The 23,204-nt window shown below is 37.8% G+C and overlaps 1 protein-coding gene across 1 annotated transcript in view; it reads right to left on the minus strand.

Moving 5' to 3' along the window:
• The window catches only part of FRMD3 (FERM domain containing 3), a gene marked incomplete at both ends in the record, with an annotated part of 139,313 nt that overhangs the window by 54,215 nt on the left and 61,894 nt on the right, over positions 1–23,204 (minus strand). The window contains 3 exons of the mRNA XM_080638309.1: positions 61–139; positions 8,319–8,361; positions 20,875–20,979. Coding sequence (XP_080494435.1) covers positions 61–139; positions 8,319–8,361; positions 20,875–20,979 — 227 coding nt within the window. The remainder of the gene's footprint in view (positions 1–60; positions 140–8,318; positions 8,362–20,874; positions 20,980–23,204) is intronic.

Below are 23,204 nucleotides of genomic sequence, written 5' to 3' on the forward strand. Positions count from 1 at the left end.
GATTTTGAACTTGTTAGAAGACATACATTAAATGCACAGACAAACAAACAAAACAAATACCTGGTGAGCTCTTCTTTAATCTTCAGGGGTTCATGTGGGTAGAATTTCACTCTAAAGCACATGGTAAATGGTGGATGAGCTGAAACATTATAAAGATAAAGCATGAGAACAGTAGCAAACATTGTCTCAGCCACTCTGAAGGAATGAACTCCAAGAGTCTTGAAAAGTAGCTGGTGTGATGGTTAGCTCTGAAACATCAGGCAGTGATTCAAACAAACCAGTAAATACTATATATATGTATATATAAAGAGAACATATGACAAAGGTGGCCAAAGCATGTGCAAAATAGAGCTAACATAGGCAAATCAATTTATAAAGGGATCTGCACCTCACAAGACTTTTTGTTTGATATAAGAAGTACAAAACACATTTCAGCTTCTATTTTTTTTTTTTTTTGATAAACAGGAAGCAGTTGCATCTTGTCACAAAGAGATGCAAAAGCTGTTATCTATATTTGTTATTCCTGACAATGATAATACCTAGACTACAAAATGGAAGAAAACATTAATTAAATTTGGTTAATGAAGCTAGAGACAACAGAACTGTTATTGTTTACAGTATTAAGTAAGACTACATTACCTACTCTTGAGCTATGGTAACAACACCAGGCCTCAAGTACAATACTTTCTCTTAAAAAAAAAAAAATTCCCAGCCAACAAAACAAACTAACAAAAAGACTAGCAACAGGAATTATTTCAATTCTGCAATTAGTATCTCTCGGTTTTACATTAACAAACACAGCTTTATATCCCACTGTTGTATCTCTGATAACATTCAAGATATTATCTTATCTTAGACGAGTTGATCTTTCAGTGATTACAGGAGGGACAAAAAACAAATTGAAAACTATTAATCCCACCAAAGAGGCATCTTTGATAATCATGTTAGGTTAAACTATGTATAATGTGTGAAACCCATGTAGAATGCTTAAAAATATCACATCACACACAATACGCAGGTAGGCAGAGCCCCCAGAACTATCTGTAGCCAGGTAGTGTTCATGTTTTAAATTCCAATCATCAGTTTGAAGTGAGAAGGAAAATAACCACGCCTTCAAAAGGTAAATAGTGTGAGGGGAAAGTAAGCTGGGCAGGAGTCCTTTACCAAAATGTTTACCAGCACAGCCATTTTTAGATTGACAGAAATAGAAGTAAAGCTGAGGCTCCGAACAAAATGGGAACATGTAATAACTGTGCTCATTTGGGAGTGTCTTACAGACCTGAGTGCAAACTTATAATCCTTTTATTGTAATATGTAACTATGAAATTAACTTTCTGCATATTTACACCAGTACTCAATATTTATAGACCCTTCCTTTTTGGGGGGGGAGGGTATTGGGGTTTTAGTTGGTGGGTTTTGGGTTTGGGTTTGGGTTTTGGTTTGATGTTTGTTTTTTTTTTTTAAACGAAAGCATGCATGTAACTTTAATCCATAGTAAAATACAGAATTATAATATTCTAGTTAGATTCAAAAGTCCCTTGTCCTAATGTATTCTGAATGCACTCAGTCAATCTAACTTCCTAAATCTGGAAGAGATGGTGCTTTCATATGAAAAAAAGAATGGAAAGTTGAAGAACAGAGCAAAGAAAATCACAGAGAAAATAAAGGAAGAGAACAGGTGAAACAGAGGATTACTTTTTAGTCATTATAATATATAAAAGTAATCATTAAGATAACCACAACATTTTACTGTACAATCTCCTTAAGCTTACTAGCTCACTGGCTTGTATAAACTGCATGTGCAAATTAGTTCAATAAACATGATACCTCTTCAAGCTACTTTGACTGCAGTATTTACATGAATGTTGCAGTCTTCCAGAAACTCAGGTCTGGAGATCACATAGTTCCATGTGATGTACAAAAGCAACAGAAAAAAAAAATGCCTTACAACTTTCATTATGGCAGGTATCTTTTAAAGGGTCTGACTGCTTATGACAATGTAGGAATATTTTCCCCTTTCAAGACCTCATGTTGCACTTTTTTTAACTACTTTCAGCCTCAACAAAAACTGCTGATTTCACAATTTTTTTACTTGTTTAAATAATTGTTCATTGAAGACACAAGGAGAAATATCAGAAGAGATGGGGATGAAGAGATAAAAAACACAGGGAAAAAAAAACAGAAAGTAAGGAAACAACATATAGAAACAAACAAGAGGAACTGAAGGAATAAAAACAAGCCTTAATTGTTCTCTAGAGGTGCTTTGAACATTCAAGCTAATCAAATCTACTGAGGGCAAGACTCAGACTGCTTTCTGTGGGCTTCAGCTTCTTAGACGTGACTGCAGCACTGTCTTACAGTAATTGGATGTAGACTGCAAAACAGAGAACACTGTTATGTCCTCCCTGCCCTTTCGTGGCAAGCTAGAAGGTAAACCAAATTCAATACCCAAGAAGGGAAAACAGCCATCCAGAGATTAAGGAGTCATGTTGCCTGGACAAAGCAAAAGATAATGTAAGTCATCTTAAATGGTTCTGTCTCTTAGCAATAACATTCTCAAATCTAAGCAAGGGATAAACCTTGGACTTTTATAATACGGTTGCACTCACAAAACATGATAGAAGAACCAACCAGTATTAACCAAGCAAGAGTTCTTCCTAGGGAAGAACTTTTTTTTTTTTCCTAGGGGAAAAAAAATAAATAAATACAAACAAGCAAAACAAAAACAAACAAACAAAACAAAACAACAACAGAAAACACAAAAACAAACTTTTGCTTGTCCTGGAAGATTAGAAGTAGTTTGTGCTTGAAATAGGGATGCGGACATAAGAACAGCTAGTGCATGGCTCTGCAGGACCCTAGCTAGTACAAGCATACTGCAAGATCCTAAAAATGTATTGAATTTTACCTAAATTTTTGGATGTCAATGAAACGACTAAAATTTTGGCTGTGGTAAAAAGAAGGAAAGGAAAAAAAAAGAATATATCAGAAGAGCCGTATTCTGGCAGTCTGTGGTAACCACAGAAAAACAACAGCTGCCCTGTATGCACAGAGTATCATAGTGAGGAAAGAACAGCATACACTGGACTAAATAAAATAGCCCAGATTCAGTTAATAGCAAATGTTTTCCTTGCAGAAAGAGGTGTACACCAATGTACAGAATACACAGATTGGTAAGATTTGCCAAGGTAGTTTGAAGCCTACTTTGCAAACATTTCCTAGACTCAGGCCTCTGTGACAATATTCCTCCTCATCAGTGCAGCAAGCACTACGAAACAAGGCTGATGCAGACTGCCAAACAGAGGTCTTCCCTCAGCAACTGCTGCAAGTATGGCAATTTGAAATTTTAAAAATAATATGATCCCCTCCACCCAATTCATATCTGGAAATGAAATAAGAAGGTACTCTATAACTATAGAGTGAAATAGGATTCTCTTTTCCTGTTCTTTTTTACCCAGTTAGAAAACTGGCCCAAAAGAATGAGCACTTGAAAGGGGAAGAAAGGACCTCCACAGCTATCCACTTTCCTCTCCATCTTCATTTTAAAATGGATCATAAGCCTAATGTTCCTCCAAACACACATTTGATGATATGTAGACATTAGTAAGGTTTTTGTTTTACAGGTTTTACACCACTAGAGAAACACACATGAGAACTTCATATTCTCTCCTTCACTATATTCTTGTAGTGGAAAGCAAGACAGGCAGTGAATTGTATAGCTCAAGAAATGAGATTGTCAAGCCAGGCAATTCCTCAATTCCTTGAAAGCAAAATTACTTTCTACTACTTACTCGCACATTAAAGTGGAAACATTAACAACAAATCTTCCCAAAACAGAACTCAATTTACAGAGGAACATTTCTTCAAAACTAGCCTGAATATAATAGTTTTAGAACAGCTATAAGCTTTTTCTTTCAGATTGGTCCTTTACCTATCAGACAAGGAGCAGCCGGTATAGTGAAATGCCTAAGGCTTTGTCAGAATTTCCTACCATCACAGGCTTTGCTTTTTCACTAAGAAATATTCACAACTACAGTAATTGCAAAGGACATTAGCATGGAAAATAGTACTGACTGCAAAACTCCACTGAATAGGGCTATTAATTTGACAGTTTATGTGCTACCAGAACATAAGAGATGAGGACAAAAGAACAAATAAAACCATTTAAATTATACCAAATGTTCAGACCAGTCCTGACCTAGACCCTCATGAAGGAACTACACATACAGCATGGAAGGTTTCTAGGCAACTGATGTGTCTTCAGGGTTTATTTCAGTTGCATTTAACTAAGACAAACCACCCAAGGTACATGAAACTGTAAGGATCTCCTAGCTAAAAAACAAAACTCTAACACCCTGGTCAAAACAAATGGGGAGATGGGACCTGCACCTCTTGGCACAGGTATCAATGTATAAGAGACTGCGTCTTCCATGCATTCATTTTTAAGCAAAGCCCACTGAATCACTCTTCTTCTGTGTAGATCAAAAGGTTATAGATCATAAGCCTAAGAAAATTTGCACATTTTCTTCATAGCAAGACAATCTGAAATGCTATCTTTTTGTAAGAGAAAAATTGTTTTTTAAACAACAACACAAAAAAGATGGTGAAAAACTTGGCTGAAGTTCTAGAATTGTGAACCAAAGAGGGAGAAGGACAGAAGATTCTCAGCTGCCACTTTTGAGAAGGTTTCCTATTTGGTTTTAACAACTTGCTTTTCATCCAGCACAAATACCAGGTTCAGTAATGAGCTTTACTGGTAGTGCTGGTTTTTTGATTAAACATGGATTCAGATGGATACTGAAAGCCAAAAGCAGATGTTTAAATTATCTTCATAGCCCTGAGAACACGATGTTTCAAAAAACTTCCTGCATCTCTCCTTGATGTTACGTATTCTCTGAGCTACACTATACTACTACCAAAAGCTAGTGAACATCAGGAAAGAAAAACCGAAACAAACAAACAAAACCCAAAAAAAAAAAAAAAAAAAAAAAAAAAAAAAAAAAACAAAAAAAAAAAAAACAAAAAAAAAAAACCACAAACAAAAAAAACCCACCAAAAAAAAACCCAAACCAAACCAAAAAAATCATTACACTGAAACAGTCTTCATGTTCACTGATGCTGCAGAAGGATCTCTGGGACACTGTAAGACATATATTGCTGTTTCCATATACCTCTTCCCTTACCAAACAAATCAGCTGTTTGACCGTACCACTTGGTGAGCATGTTTAAGACAGAACACTACTCAGTGTTTTTATTTTATGCATAAGAGATACAGGAAGGATGGAAGGAAGGAGAGAAAGACAGAAAGGTGGATTTTCATCAACCAGTTATAAAAACGCTTTAAAGCATGTTAATAAGAATCATACATAAATAATATACATCATTTGGATTAATGCCAGAAGAATCACACAAATCTTAATGTTTTCACTGTGCATGGATTTATGAACCTCATATCTGAATAAACTCTTTACATTTGTACTTAGGCACAAAAATTGATGACAACTTTGAGATTTAAGGATCTTTAGGAGGTTTTGCACAACCCATTTCTGCATCCGGGTTCTTGCTTTCCCTGATTCATCCCATTTCTTTTCACACTTTATAATAGCATTAGAGATTCAGGAAATTAACAAATTCCAGTGGCCTGACACAGGAAAGCATCCTTTTTGCATTACTCTCTCAGATCAACTGACATGTAAAGCAGCAAGAAAAACTTGTGAAATTTGAACTACTGCACACCAAAGCAACAGAATTGATTCTGTCATCAAGATCAAAACCCATATAGTTGGACATTTCCCACAAAGCAGATTACAGGATAGATGCATACTTATTATGCAGAATAACCTTCAAAATTATTGAAAAAAAGAGAGAGGGAAAGTGCATGGGAAAACTCTGTCCCTTGCTTAAACATTAGTGCTGATGTGACCAGCGCTAGGATTTACACCAAGACATTCCTAGACAGAAAATAAGTAAAAAATGTAAGATGGCCAAATGATGAAGAGCTTTACTGCCGGCATCTGGGAGATTACAGCATACACAAAAACACGCAAACAATAGAAAAATAGATTTCAAAAGTCTTTAGAACCACAAAGATGCAGCTATCTCTTGCAACCTTTCAGTTTTTCAACACACTGCTGGAAGCATGGTGCTCACAGCTATCAATTGCTGGCCAGCAAGCGGCTTCAACTTGCAAAGGAAGACCAGCAGTGGTTCAGGACATATCTCAGAGCCCAAAATTTCTGTTCTCTGTCAGAATTAGTGGTAAAAATTAGACATAGATTTTACACATCATGTTTTGACACAAACATTTGAGCGAAGGTGGAATACACAAAGGTAGAGGTTGACAGAAAAAAAATGACATGTTTTAATTCTTCTCTGTTGAACCAGGTTTCATATGTGATTAAGACAAAATTTAAAATATTTTGGAAGATTCTGTCATATCCCAGGGTTATTATGAATTTTAAACAGTCTTTGCCAAAGCTAAGGAAATTAAAATGGTAGAGCATCACACAAGAGCCTATGAAAACTTCAGACATACAACATTCTATCCCACCAACAGAATCATGTAACTGCCAAATTGTGATTTCTGTACAACATGACTATCTAGAGGAATTATACCTGAATGATTCATATACTACTGAGGCCCATGAAATTTCATACCTACTGAAATTTGTATTAGAACACTACTCCCAGTCATTCTTTTTCTGCTTTGTATATTTGTCAATACTGAGGTGCACGAATAAACTGAAAAACTTGCTACTGTGCTGGGGAAAATGAAGCTCCTCACAAATAGTAGCTGAGATCAAGCATGCAGCAAATTTTCAAATTTGCCATAATCCTATGAAAATCTGAGCATTCAACTGAATTCAGAACATTTTGAATCATTAGTATTAATATAACCTACTCGTGCAGCAGAGGAGATGAAAATCCATTCTTACATACAATCACTGCGAATAGCCTTCTGCCACCATTTCTCCTAGAAGTCATACATACATAATGTATGTTCTATTAACCATTCACTTCATGGTTTCAGTTTTTATACTTTCCACCTGATTCTAATTTCACTTCTCACTTGTGTCACTGGAGACTCCAATGCTTTTCAAATTAATATGGTTAATTTCTTCTTCTGAGTCTAAACCTTTTCCTAGAAAACTGTGTATTTTTAGACAAAATATGAATTAACCTTGTGTGCCTTTAAAAATCTAGTGTTCTACATTAATATTTTTACAAAAAATAAAGCAAGAGGTTCCTGATGTGAAATGCTTACAAAAACATCCTTGAAACCTGTGGGAGAAAAAGATATATTTATGTGTAATCTCCATGAATTCTACACATGTATATTTTTATATATATATATACACATCTCCTTGTTTTGTTTCCTTAAAGGGCTATTGTAGCAACAGAAGTCCTTTATCTATGACAAAAAATATAGTTAAGCTACACTAGTATTAACCTGAAATTGCTTAGAAAAAGCCGATCACAGTAGTTAATTCTACTCCTGTGTCCTGAATCTAAGGCAGATAACAAAACTCCTTTGTTACCATCCCATTCTCTGCTGCTGTTGCTGTTAGAAAATTTCCACCGTGACAATTAACCTCATACTAGCTGCATTCTGTTTTGCTATTTCCTACATGATAATTTTTCAGTCTTCAGAGTTTTGATTAGGATTTACCCAAAAGCCACACAAGTCCTCTGATAAGACCATCACATCAGTGCATCTATGGAATTTATGGAGTACCATTAATCACATCTAGGCACCATCTCTACGCAGGTAGAGTTGCTCTGAATAAATCAAAACACCCTCAGTGCATCTGGTGGCAGAGTTCCTGAATATGTTGCTATGCAAAGTGCAATAAGAAACATGAGCTTCACTTTGTTGGGTGAAAGAAATAATACACAGCACTTGAGTTTGCTGGATGGTAACAGTAATCTCAAACCAGTGCTCTGCATTGTCAGGAAGCAGGAAACAGAAGAAAGAGAGCAAACCAGAACGACCCAGCAGATTGCCACACTTCACATTTCACTGCCATCTCCCAGTGGCATCTGACTGGAAATGAGAGCCAAGAATGTACAGGTCTTCCAACCAGATCTGCCACCCTACACACATCAGCTGGCCTCTGCCTCTAGCCCTGAGCAGTAATGTCTTGATGTGCAGAGCACCGTGAGACAGTGTAATGAGCGTACCCTGAGTTTTTAGGAGTCTAGATAGGACACAAAGGGCCTATTTGCACCATGAAACAAATTAAGCATATTCTAAGTTACTGTGTGGAAGCACAGGAAAACCTTTGGGCATTTCTAAACCATGAACTCTCGACACTTACATTTCATTTGCTTGAAGATGGACTTGTTGGGCTCAAGCCAGTGCTGGAAAGACAAAGCAGAGAGCAGAGGTTAACACAGATCACATCAGACAACAACATCCTTGTACAGCTACGTGGTACCAAAAATAGGAAGTAGGATTTTTGTTTCACTGAGACATAAAGAAAACTGTAATGTTCACTGGAAAAGCACCTCCATACTGTTGTAATTTTGGAATTGCACTGTACAAGCATATTTAGTGTTACCACTTCTTAGTAGATACATTCAAGGCAAAAATAAGACAAATATTTTATTTTAAAGATAAATTTAAAAAGACATTCTCTACTGATTAGTTTGCAACAGACTTTTCAGACTTACACTTTCAGCCATTTTCTTCCAGAAATACAACCATTTGGGCCAGTAGGACAGACTATTCAGAAATGTTAATATTGTTTGCTCATTAATGCAGTCTTCTACAGGTCTTATAATTAAAGCATGTAAAAATTATAGAATCATAGAAGAGTTAGATACTGTATTCTCAGTCAACAGCTTCAGAACACAAGCTACTGCTCTCTTCTAGCAAGAACGGAAAATCTGAAGGGAAAAAGTGTCCTTTTCCATGAAATGTGTATGCTATAGGCAGTGAATGCACAACAGAGAGGTACAGATGGTATAGCTGGTGTTTAACTTTCCAGGGAAAGACTGCAATGACAGAAAAACTTCAGGTTTTTTATTCCTCTATAAAATCAACTCAGATGCTTCTGTGATGAAAAACCAGGCTCACATTTTCGTTAGGAGTCTTAGCACATCCCCTGCTACCACTGGCTGAACTGTTCAGGAGGATGTTTTGATTGACAAAAGAACATGCTGATATTCAAGTGCCACTTCTAACCACAGCCAACAGCATTTGTACTAGGATTTTTCCTGTAAGCAAAAAATTTCCACAGTTAAATGAGATTTGTGCTGCAGAAGCAGCTGGTCAGAAAGCATAGTATTCAGCTTTAATAAGCATAATCAACACTGGAAGGCCTTGCACTAAGGGGTTTCATTTTTAACCCTTTTTATTCTAGCTCTGAAACCCTAAAAAATCTAGTATTTTTTAAACCATATGTAATATTTAGAATGCCCTACATCAGCTACTGTTCTTCCTCATAACTTATAGTAATTCTACTACACAGAAAGGCTGGGGAAGATAGTTTCCAAGAATTGTTAATAGGTGACAGAAATTATTATTTTAAAAATCACGGTATAGCAACACTCCAGTCAAAATCAGGGATAACTGTAAATTAGTTTTCTGGAATAGAACTTTTGAGAAAACAACCTGGAAAGAACAGTTTTAAATACCTGCAGCTTATATGCTATGGCTGCTCCGAAACTACTGCATACAGTTTACAGTAATACTGATGATCAGCACTACCATGTGTTTCTGTTTGAAGCTTACTTACCACTGAGAGACTGCTATGGAACCCTTCTGCTCAAAAGACAAACAAAACAAAAAACCAGCAACACCAAACTTCAAGCAGCAAACTTAAAAACAACAAAAAACAACCCCACACGATTTCTTCACATCTTCCCTCTTCCTAGTATGTCTCTTTTTGGCGTAAAAGAAGAAAGAAAAAAAGAGAAAGCAATAAGTGCTTCACCAACTTACCAGAAATATCTAGCTCATTTCACTCTTTTTTAGATCACACAGATACATTATTTATTCATTCTGCTCTGAATAATGTGGGGGTGAGGGTTGTTCATAAATAGGTAAGGCAAGTTAAGAAATTGTATGTAGTCTGCAGTACTTTATAGATAAATGATCCAGATGTATTCATAGATATGAAACCAGATGCACAGGTACGCAAGTTTACTTTCTACCCGTCCCACCTCCACCAGGATCTAGGTGTCCTAGCTGAAGATTCAGACAGCAAAGAGAAAACTAGACAGTGAGCTGTGCTGTATAGTTCCCAGGGAACTGAGAGGTAAGAGGTATCTCACACGTTTAATCTAGCAGAAGCACAACACAATTTGCTTGATGTTTCTCTTTGAAAGGCCAGGCTGAAATATTAACACAGACCAAGTCAGCATTTACAGCTGCTTGAAAAAGTCAGTTACCTATTCTAACAAAAAGGCAGGTATTAATAAAAAAAAACAGATTTGCAAATATGAAACCCTCGTAATTCATGAATAATTAATGAACAATGAAAAAGGGGAAACATGAATTAAATTCGTCCTGCAATACCCTAAACCCCCAGAACACAGATTTAGGCAACATGTCCAAAAGCAAGCTGTTTCTAATGTTTCACTAAGAGCTGGCTTTCACGGTTTAAAAATGGATTGAAAAGACACTGAGCAATTAAGCTGTCTAGACTTTCACTTGGAGGTCAAGGAACTGACAGCAGGTTTCAGAAGCTCAGATTTCTGTGATGACCTTCTGTTGGTGGAAGATTGCAAACATGTAAGCAATTCAGCTGAACCTTCCAGAAAACTGAGCAGTTACTTTATAATTTGTGGACATTTTCTAAGACACAGCAATTAGGTGCTTAATGCTCTCTGAGTGTCAGGGAAGATAAACACCTAGTCAGTGCTTGTACTTCTGAAAATAGCCACCCCTATATTTGTTTGCATATTTCAATTTGAGTTTTAGGAAAGATTTTCCCCTGAGTACTTATCTTCCAGCCTTACAGCACTGAGTAATAATTAATAATTGTGCCTCATCTCTACACTAGAGTATGCATGCTATATTTATTCCAAGATTAATTAGCTCTTACAGCTAGGACCAGATAAAAGTTCCTATAAATTCATCCGAAGGTTTCTGCAGGAATTGTCAATTGAAAAGCATATGGCTTTGCAAAATGTTCTTTCCATGTATCAATCTTCTGTTAAACAATTTGCTGAACAGAAAGAAAAAAAATCCTCCGACAAAAAGGAAATACAACATTTTGAGTTCTCAGACCAAACGTTAAAAGTATTTAATTCTGCCACAGCAGAAAGATGTCATTTCTAAAGTGTGCCACACTGCCTTGCAGAAACAAACCATGGGTGTTTCCAATTTTCTTGTAAGGCTAGCACCTCATTTATAAGACAAATAAAAAAAGAGAAACAAAACAAGTCAGATGTAAACTTGGAACCAGAGACAGGAATCTTTATTTTCCCTCTACAGAGTAAAATGTGCAAACCTGGGGAAAGGAAAAACCCAAAAACCTTATACAGTTTCATTTTTGCCTCATGTATTTCACACTGTTGTCCATAAAGGTTGCTTTAATTTGATCATAGCCTAAACGCTCAAACCAGCTTGACTTTTTCTGTGGCAGTACTTAATGATCATCAGAAATCATTCCTGCAGAGGCTGAGCCTCCTATTTCAGTGATGGCATGTTAGCGACATGGTTGTTGCCCAGTCAAGTAGACAAGATTTTGATTCTTATCCAGATAACATCAAGGATCCTTTGAGGAGATTTCTGTTCAGCACTGCCAATTTCTAATCCCTTCTGCCAAAAGACATCTGGGTAGGAGCTGGGCACGTAGATGGTCAGGCAGATGTCCTCAGAGAAGCAGAAAGCAAAGAGAAAGAACTTAGAGATCTTGAAGGTCAGTCATGGGATAGCTAACAAGTCTCAGTGCTTCAAGCATCAGTGGTAAGCAAACTATTATGGATATCACTTTTGGTCCTGGGATCCTAAAATATGCTGAGAATTGCATTCTGACTCATATTTCATTGTGACTACATGCTGTGTTTCAGACTAGTGCAATTTTTACTTTGTAAATACAGTCTTCACCTCTGCTCAGCCTTTAAGTGGCACCCACTAGTCCTTAGCAAGGCCAGGTGTGTTCTTGCTTACCCACAAATGCGCTGATGTGCTACCAGCTTCCACAGCAAAAGCTCAAGATGAGCAAGGACACCACATAAGGATAAAAACAGCATTCTAGAAAGTCAGGTTAACTCCACAGCCACTGATGTTCTTTTAGTAAAGACACTTCAGTCAACAACCTGTTTTGAACAGACATTCACTGAGAAGCTCAGATAGGACTGAGCTTGGTCTCACTACAGCACAGGGTTAAGGGTTTTAGAATAAGATGCAGGGAGGAAAGAGGACACAATGTCACATATCTATTCTTACAGTCCCTCTAAAGGGTCAGGTGTCATGAAAATGCCCAACTGTTCTTCCTCTAAAATGCAAAGTCGCCTTACAGTGCAAACGTGTGGTTCAGTCTCCTCATCCTATGGACTCCTGTGTACGATTGCCATAAACCAAAGCCCACCTCCTAAAAACCTGCCAAGCCAAAGGCAAGTGCTTGGGACCTGACAAACCAGAAGTCCAAGGAATTCAGTGAAAAGTCTCCCCCCATCCAACACAAGAGGCTTTTCATTTAGCCTCTGTGTTTGCAAGAGGAGCACTAAAGAAGGGGCAACCAAACATGGCTAAATGCTATGAATATTTAACTCCACCTCAGCAAGCAATACTTAGTCAATGCTCAGATGTCCATACGGTAAAACAGAACCTGAGAACCTGCAGATGTCACAAGACTAACCAGCATTTTAAGACTTTTTTCAATGGACAGAAGAAAGCAGGATAATGGAGATATGCACTGAAACACTGCTAGAAACGTAATGAAATTAATTTTATTTAAACATCAACCCTATATTAATCTTGAAAATGAATACCTAACATTTTCCTTGAATGAAAAGCAAAATCAATACCAATTTGCTTTAGCTTCAAGGCAGTGACCTGGTACAAGTCACTGCCAAAAGTCAGACTTAAAAAAATAGTAGCAGTATCCAAAGCTAACAGAAGCTCAGACACTGGAATTAACTAGACACCCCTCTACACCAGCACAACAGATGAGAAATGACCCAGGGCACGCTGCATGTCTCCTTCTTCATGCCCTGAGGCTGACATAATTTCTTCCTCGTTTCAGGAACCTTTATACCAAGAATATCTGCTAGTGGCTGCTTAGTTGACTTGGACACAAGGATATGGAATGAAGCTGTATCTGGGAAAGTTCAGACTAAACATTAGGAAAGGGTTCTTCTCTGGGAGGGTGGTCAGTCACTGGAAAAGGCTCCCCTGGAAGCGGCCACAGCACCAAGTCTGTCAGCATCTGGATGATGCTCTGAGTGATATGGTTTATTTTTAGGTAGTCCTGCAAGAAGCAGACAGTTAGACTTGATTATCTTTATGGGTCCCTTCCAACTTTAGATATTCTGTGATTTCACAATATTGATAGTGTCCTAGTGCAGCAAAGGAGCCGTTCCTTTGTGCTACTCCCAAAATCAGGACATCGGCTCTGAGGTATACTAAGCAGGAAGAAACAACATTCATCACTACAACAAAAATGCATCTGGTCCCAAAAAGGTACCATACACTGAAACAGAATTACCATTTGTATGGTTCTGAGCTGGAATTTATTAAACAAATTTCCAAATTCTCACTCTGTTTTTCCTATTAAAGTATTCAGAGAAACACCAATGATGTAAGTTGAAGTAGCTCAACTGACTCATAACCTCTAATACCAGCTGAACATTTGGCCATAAAATCTGCGTATCACAGAATCATGGAATGATTAGGGTTGGAAGGGACCTCTGGAGATCATCTAGTCCAATGCCCCTGCCAAGGCAGGGTCACCTAGAGCAGATTACATAGGAATATGTTCAGGTGGCTTCTGAAGATCTCCAGAGAGGGAAACTCAATGACCCTCCTGGGCAATCTGTTCCAGTGATCTGCCACCCTCAACGTAAAGTTTTTTCTCATGTTGAGGTAAAACTTCTCGTGTTTTATATGTTGATATATGCCTGAGCCACCACATCCTCACAGACAACAAGTTCACAAATTATGGAAAAAACACCTTTATTAAAATAGCCTGCAGAATTACTTGGTGTACATGGTTCTTAATCTTCACACATGGTACTTTGGTTACTAGCATTACTGCTGAATAAAGTTTATATGTACATTCACACTGCTATTCATTTGTGCCAAGATTTTGTTTAGTACTTAAATGCACCCGTACTGGTAAAAGCATCCATTTAACTCAGCACTTCGTTCCTAAAAATGGCCTGAAGAAAACATTTAGAAAAAGAACAAGAGTAGCAGCTCCCATTGTGTTCACTGGCTTTTTCCATCAGCCTTCATTATAATTTGTTTATAAGCTTTTGTGGACCTTCACCGATTTGACTATTAACTTTTTTTCTAACACTTTCTTTTGTGTTTTTGACATCTACAACAATGAATTTTTTCAATAGGTATGGTATTTTAGAAACTACTTCTCAATACCAATTGCTTTATAATTTCTTTAAGTGTGTTTTAGTTCTGTTATAAAAATTACACGGCAATCTTTCCCTGATCTCCTTCTCCAAGCCATTTTACATCATATCTATTTCTCTCACTTCTCTTGTTCATTCACTTGCTCTCTCTCGGTCATTCTCTCTCACTTAACTCTTTTCCTAGCTGAATTTTTCTAGTCTAATCCATCTCTCTTTGTATGAAATCCATTCTTACTTGATATCATGGCTTTGAGCAACGTAGCCTAGTAGAAGGCATCGCTGCCCATGGCAGGGGAGTCAGAACTAGGTGATCTTTAAAGTCCCTTCCAACTGGAACCATTCTATGATACTACAATTCTCTGATCATTCTCATGTCCATCTTTGTTTCTTTTCTAGTTAAACTATAATTTTTTGGAACAGCGAGACCTGAACTACACACAATAAGCAGTGTGACAGCAACACTTCTTGCAAAAGAACATATTTTTTGTGATAACTCTGTCCAGGAGAGCAGATTCATATGCATAGTGAATCATTAAAATTATAATTAACCTACAGCCCAGTGACTTTGGTGTTCAGCATGTAAGAGAGTGCAGAGCTCCCAGATAGCTCTCTTTGCATAGCTGTATGGAGTCTTGCAATGCATTACCCAAAGATACAGCTTTGTTAACCTGAAGTTGCAAATTATCTGTTGTCTTTTTCTGCCAACCTTGTTTGCCCTCATGTTGGACTAAGTGCACATTTTTAAGAACATGTATTAAATAGCTATTGGTTGCTAGAACAGAGATCAGGGCAACCAAGAGTTGCTGACCCTTTCAAAGGTCCGCTCTGAAGAGGAACTGTTGCAGATTTTGTGTACATGTCCCGTTAAAAACAGAACTGCTACTTCATGATACATAAATTCATTATTCACAGACAACAGGCTCCAGTTTCCTTCCCTAGTAAATACTGGGACAGTGCTGAACAGCTTAGCTCATAGGATTAAACAAATACTCTGCCCAAGTCCATAGTAAATGATGTGAACTGGAACACAAATGGGACTCCCCAGCAGCCTTACTAGTGAAATAAGTATGCAATCAGACAAAAAAAGTACAAAACTATCTGCGTGTAGAGGTGCCTACAGTCTAACTTAAATGCAAAGTAGTAATTGTATTTGCAACAGTTCTTTAGGGGTAGACTGGCAAGAGTACCAGCAAATTCATAGTGCACAATGTCATATTTCTAGTGATGCACAGAGCTGGGCTCTGTGTTCTGGGGAAGTCAGAAAATCCCAGTGTACTCAACCATTCAAGATCAGCTGCATAGTGGGAGCAGTATTTATATAGCAGTTTCACCGATCTGAAAGCTTTGCTTTCATACTGCCAGGCATACACACACAAAGCTAAAACCACTGCACTATTGTGCCACTCCCAGACAACCCTGCAGTACATCAAATTACAAAGCATCTTATCGCTTCAAGATGATTACGATCTCAAACATTTCTACAGTGACTGGCAAGGCTTCACAATTGCTCCATGCTCCTACAAAGCCTTTTCATAATACCTAATGCTTCCCCATGTGTAGCTCCAAAGTATTTCTGCCACCTCATACTTTCACATTCAAAAACATAATCACAAGCACATGTTCCAAGCCACTTATCGGGGGTAAAAAAACATACACATAAGTATTTCCAATTTTAAATCACTGCTCAGATATCTCCTGAAGGGACTCAAAGAATAAATTTCACCACACTGCCGTCTTCCTTCAGCCCAGTCCTCCATTGCCCCCAATACCAGTAGCCTCACTCAACAAGGGATCACCTCAAGTGAGAGTTGCTGAACAGTAGTTGCATTGTATCATCCTAATTCCATCTCCTATCAGTCCAAAAAAAACCCATACAGAAATGTGCTCAGTTAACCCAGGGTTATCTGGCACACTATTAGCCATACTGCATTTCCTCAAGGATGATAGTGATAATTGGCCTTGATATAATATCTATTACATGAAAATGTACCGATAGGTAGCTCCTTGAGTAGCAGAATCTAGCAGAATCAGTGACACCTCCTCAAGGTACGTCTCATGTTTGAAACTACTTATCTAAGAAAACAAATGATGGCTTCTGGGTTCTTCAAAACAGCTCCCTCCAGATTCCCTGTGAAGTGGGTTTACCCTACACTGTTTACCCCAGTGAGAAGAATAATAGGGTTTTACCACCAATGTGGTGGCTTTTCCTCATGAAACCTTACAGGAACTCACATCCCCAGCCAAATTTGACCAAAACTGTCTTCAAAAGTTACTATAGTAACTTTTAAAAGTTACTATAGATGAAAGTCAGGGAGAAAGGCAATGTGATCCCATACACCTAGTTTTCTCAGAAATCCAGGTGAAAAATTCAGCAGCTGATATATGGACAGAAGGAACTTGTTCATTCTCAGCATGGTACCACTAGACATAAAATGGCACACTGCAACTTACTGCATTCTTTTAGTACAATCCTGTATATTTCTGAAGCTACCCTAAGGAACAGCTTCCCCAGGGGAACATCTAAATGTGACACAAGAATGCAGATATGGTGTAGAACCTAGAGCTTTTAACCCTTAGTTCAATTTGAGGTCATTGGCACTTTTATTCTCATGTAAATGCAAAGATAGAAAAAAAGCTACTGTGCTGCCTTCTGTTAGAAATGTCTTCCAGAGTTTCTTTTTTTTTGGTCTGGAATAGAAAATAGAAAACTATAGAAAATTTTACAAAGTTTAAGCTTCTCTAAAATATCTGCACACATTTACTTATGCAGAAAGTATTATTAAAAAAAAAAAAAAATAAATGGCGAAGGGGAGGAAGGAGTACATTATAACCAACACAAAAAATAAGCTGTAGTAACACAGCTGTTTCCTACCACAGTTTTCTCACATTTCAAAATTTTGTTCCAACCTAAGAGAATTGGCTTAATTATCTATATTTTTCACATAGTCAGAAGTTCTGAATGTTTTAAACACAAATATTGAAACAGTTCATTTGGAACATCTGAAATACTGTAACTTAATTTTTTTAATTCTCAAACTCAGTCAAGTGTTTCAACACTTCTAAGTCAAAATGCTACATTTTGGTAGCATACTCTGAAAGAAGACATTTAGAATGAGTTAAAGCTGGTATTTTCGCCTGCTTGAGCTCCCTCAATAGACTACAAAACAAAAGGACTGCAAATTAGCTTTTGGAGCAACTCTGCAACCTCCATGCAAGAAATCACAAATTTAAAAAAAGAGGGGCAAGTATCACTGGTAGAATAAATGTCAGCAGGAGTAATCTGCAAAATATTTATATGTGTATATATGTACATATGTGTACACTATATAATAACATACTATTATGTCATACAGCTTAACTATTCAAATAGCCAATCAAGAATAATTCAGTAAAAGCCAGAATTAAATTCATGATCTTGGCATTTTTGGCATTTGGAACCACAAAGCCATTTCTGTGCAAAAACAGACACTGTGCAGTGAAATATAAACTACAAGAGACATTCAACAATTCCAAGGAAATGAGCAAAGCAACAATAATTGTATGCTGCCTACAAAAGAACCAACAACTCTGATGAAAAAAGTTATGCTATATTTTTTGAAACCTCAGAAGATGGTGCCTAGTCCCTGTCAGTGTTTAATATAAACCCCTTCCATAAAATCAGAGAGATGTCTTTTAAAATTCTTTAATAGTCCAGTTAAAAATTTTGCCCCATTGCCTCCATTATAGATGCTCCAGCCACTGCAGCTTTCATTGGCTTAATTAAGAAACCACTTCTCTTGCTTAAATTTTATTTTTTCCTGCTTTACACTCTGATGCATGTATAATCATATCCTCTTATCCTTTGCTCTGCTGTAGTAAATGCGTTATGCCCTTCTTAATATCGTCTCAAAATCAAGCCCTCTATTCTCTTTATCTTTCTAATACTTCTTCTCCCAGTTCAGTTAAACTATCTTTGTTAAATACAGACATCTAAATCAGAATAGCTGAGGTCTCATTAGAGTTTAATGATATTAGAACTTTCTTGAAAATACAATCCTAAGAAAGGGCAAACAAAGTGTTGTCTTTTGTCACAGCCACATCATACTGATGGCTTATCGCCAAAACCAAACCAGGCAATACTAATTTTATTCCAGCATAATCAATTCATGAGGTTCCTCAATTGTATGGAAGATAACTTCCTCTTGTAAGTGACAGAGGAGCCAACAAGGAGAGGTGCCATGCTTGACCTCGTCCTCATCAAAAGGAGGAGCTGGTGGGGAATGTGATGCTCCAGGGCAGCCTTGGCTTTAGCAATAATGAGATGGTCAAGTTCGAGATCCTCAGGGCAGCAGAAGGGCACGCAGCAAGCTCACTGCCCGGAAGCTCAAGACAGCAGACTTTGATCTCTTCAGGAACCTGCTTAGTAAGGTTCCATGGGACACAGCCCTAGAGGACCAGAGGCTGAAGAATGCTGATTCAAGAATCACCTGCTCCAAGCTCAGGAGTGTTGCATCCCAACTAGAAGGAAATGTGGCAGGAGGGCCAGAGACCTCCATGAATGGATAAGGAGCTGCTGAGGAAACTTAGACGGAAAAAAGAAACTTACAGAAGGTGAAAGTGAGAACAGGCAGTGTGGGAGGAATACAGGGACATTATCTGGGAAGCTAGGGATCAGGTCAGGAAAGCTAAGGCCCAGTTAGAACTGAGTCTGGCCAGGGATGTCAGAGATAACAGGAAAGGCTTCTATAGGTATGTCGCCAACAAGACAGACTAGGGATACCGTGGGCCCTCTCCAGAAGCTATCAGGGGAACTGGCTACCCTGGATTTGGAGAAGGCTGAGGTTCTTAATGACTTCTTTGGCCTCAGGCTTCACCAGCAAGTGCTCTGACCACACCACCCAAGTCTTGGAAGGCAGACGCAGGGACTGTGAGAATGAAGACCTTAGGCCATCTTAATGAAGACCATCTTAAAAACCTGAACGTACACAAGTCCATGGGACCTGATGAAATCCATCTGTGGGTCCTGAAGGAGCTGGCGAAGTTGCTAAGCTGCTGTCCATCATATTTGAAAAATCATGGCAGTCAGGTGAAGCTCCTGACAACTGAAAAAAGGGTAATATAACCCCCATTTTCAAGAAGTGGAATACGGAAAACCCACGGAACTAAAGACCAGTCAGTCTCACCTCTGTGCCTGGCAAAATCTTGGAGCAGATTCTCCTGGAAGGCATGCTACGGCACATGAAAAATAATATCATAGTTGCTGACAACCAACATGGCTTCAATAAGGGCAAATTAGATGATCTTAAGGTCCTTTCCAACCCTAACCCTTCTATGATTATTCATTGTTCCACATCTCTTTATTTGCCTACAGGGCACTGAAGTATATTGTCACACACACTGTTGAACTGGTTTAGAATGTATTATCACTTCCCTCCAAAGCAATTGTTCTTAGTCAAATTACCAGATTTAGCTTCAGAAAGAAGCTCTTGGTGAATTCCACCTACACATCTTCACTGAACTACTGTTCCTGTTTTGTAATACATCTATCCAACCCATAAGAATGCACTGCAGAATATGGCTCTCCCTTTTTCCTTGGTGGGAGCCGCAAGATTGCGACAGTGGCTACAATGATGTGATGTTCCTTCAGCAAGCCCGTTACATCTTATACTTGCTACAGCTTATCTCTTAAACACATACCTAAACAACTACTCCTCTGTAATCTTGAGTTTGGGCTTTTTTCTTAACATGAATTTCAGACAGCTAAGCTCACAACTGCTAAAATACAAAACTGTGGGAAGAGCCACCACCTAACTCATCATTTCAAAGTCATGATTTCTTCATCATTCACAGCATTTAAATCTGTATAAAAAAAATTCTTTTCTAACTCATTTCCTAATTCATGAGATTAAAATCAAGAAAAGTGGACTAGAATCACTGCTTTTGGCTGTTAAAATCAACAGGATTACTGCCTATGTTTCCCAAGAAGCATACAGAAAAAAAAAAAAAAAAAAAAAAAAAGAAAAGAGAAATCCCAAATTCCAGTGCAGAGTCTAGAGCTATTCTGTGCCACCGGTCAGTCATGCCTATAGATCTTTTCTATCTTCAGTGCCCAGGGGAAGCACACAAATCAGAATATATCAATTTACCTGAAGCTAAATACATGAACTGAGGAGAAAATTAATTTAATAATGCCACTTTGGGAAGCTCTATGGATTATGGCTAGAGTATAAACCCTCAGAGATATGTGACTTTGCATTAGAACTTCCCTGCTAATTGGAAAAAAAAAAAAAAAAAAAAAAATCAATCAATTTAGCATTACTTATGAGCAAATGTAGTCAGAGTTGATATACATACCCTTTGCTTCTCAGGGTCAACATATCGAATGCCAAAATAGTCTTTTTCCAGCAAGCTGTAATAGTTGCAGATGTGATCTATGAGAAACTGACCTTTAGTTTCCCTCTGTAAAAAAAAGAAAGAATTGATATATTATTCTGAGTATTCTGACCTTGCTGCCTATAAATATTTAAAAAAATATAATTGAAGTATCAAGGAAAATGGCACATGAAATTTGTTGTTACTCAGATGAGAACAAGGTTTTGAGCATTTATCTCCTTTAAAAGATGCAGGAGATTAGTGATCAATATACACCCTGCACATTCACAAATTGATTTGTTAAGAAAAATACCATCACTACTCTTGCTTCAGGAAAACTCATGCTACTTTAATAGCTACATATTCATAACATCCAATATATTACTAAGAACCATATTTTCACCTGATGTTATAATGGCATAACAGATACCCACTTACATATTGAATTTCAAAGCTGTATGTGTTTTTTTTGTATCCCCGAAGTTTGCAAGCAGCTTTGGCTGTATCTTATAGGATCTTTATGCAATGCTCACAGAAAAAGACAGCTGATCTTTAATTCCCAAACAGCACTACAGTACAAGAAAGAAATGCTCAAATGACTAAAAGAGATCTTTTCATTCCATTGGGTAGCTACAGCCTTATGGAAGATTACCATACACATGATGTTCTGTTAACAATCTCATTCTTTATTTCTGCTTTCTTGAATCTCAATACCGTGTTTCATTTCTCCTTAGTCTACTGCCTGATGTGGAGAACCCACATGAATTTTCATACTTCTACTGATCCATCTACTGTGCTTTTTTTTTTCTAAATTGAGATGTGTATGAGTATTAACACTGGGCCAAAGATATTCACCTAAAACAGTACACTTTAAGCAGAGAAAGGTACTTCACTACATTGCAGTGTCAGGTCTCTGCATTTCTTTTCCTTTGTCTACCGAGGTCCTGCACTGAGACACCTCTGCTGTGGACCATGTAGCGAGTTTGGAAGACTCTACCCTTTGCTGACATAAACCAACTTGAACTTAGCTCTTTTATGACTCCAAAATAGAAACTACACAGAATATGCAATCACATTATATGAAAAAATTATTTAATTGTTCCTCAAAATGACTCCCTGAAAACTTTTGATGCTATGCCTTAGTTAACCTTTCTTTAAGAATCTAACAGGCAATTTTAACCATAAACAGAACAGCTGGGCAAAAATCAACAGATACCTCCTGCATTTCTCAAGGTAGTATACAAAATTGGACACTGTTACCATCTTCATTTCACCTAGGAGCAGCTGAGGCAAAACCAGTGCTGTGATCTGTCCAAGGTCATTCTTTAAAGGACAGAGGAAGCAAGAGAGCCTCAAGACCACCACTGTCCACCGAGACCTACTGCTTCCCACATTAAAAATGAGACATACTTCAAGACTAAGAGTGTTAGAAAAGAATACGATCTGTGAACTACTGCTCTATTTTCTTATCTTTACAATTAATAAGGAATTCTGACATGGATAGTATCACTCATTTGCTCAAGCCTATTATTTAAGGAAAGACTAACTAAATAAAAAGCACCTTCAGTTATGGCACTGACAGAGAGCTGCATGGCCCTTCCAGTACACTGGGGCTCCTGCAGCCATCCCAGTCCCCGCCTTATGGATGTTCTCTCCTGAATTCAATTCTAGCCTCAAGGGAGTTGCTAATTTCTCTACAGATTTCTTTTTCCTAGACAAAGGGGGCTCTGCTTCTCTTTCTTCTGTGTAAGCCACCTACTTCCACCACTCCTTTCTTCCTCCATTTTCTGCCTCCTATGTATTTACCCTTCACTGTGTGTCCTTTACTCTCCTATATGCTGCTGCTTGCCTGGAGGGCATCACTGCCTTGTCTACACCACAGTATTTCTGTACTTTGTTTTCCTATTTTTGAACAGCCAGTATCAAAGGATGTTAACCCTATTTGTCTGTTTTCTATGCAAGCTCACTCAACCTTATGCTTTGCGCCCTGCATTGTTACCTTTTTCCACGTAATATAGCTGCAAGTTTTCTGTCTGCAATCGTTTTTTTCCAGCTTCAGAACATTTAAAAAACAACTTCTTTGTTGTTAAGAGTGATTAACACATACATTGACTTTTTTTATACTGCACCTAGTACAAGTATGGGCATGCTTGCGGCAGCATAGAAAGAACTCTCCTAAAAAGGCAGAGCTGGTATCAAAGACTGAAAAGTAAGGAAAGAAAACTGCCACTCACCATGTTACTGACATAAAAAAGGCTACACTTACACATACACGTCTTGATAATGTATTTTCTAGCTAAAATCTTAGATGT

This window comes from Psittacula echo (genome assembly GCF_963264785.1).
Source record: "Psittacula echo genome assembly, chromosome: Z".
Lineage (NCBI taxonomy): Eukaryota > Metazoa > Chordata > Aves > Psittaciformes > Psittacidae > Psittacula > Psittacula echo.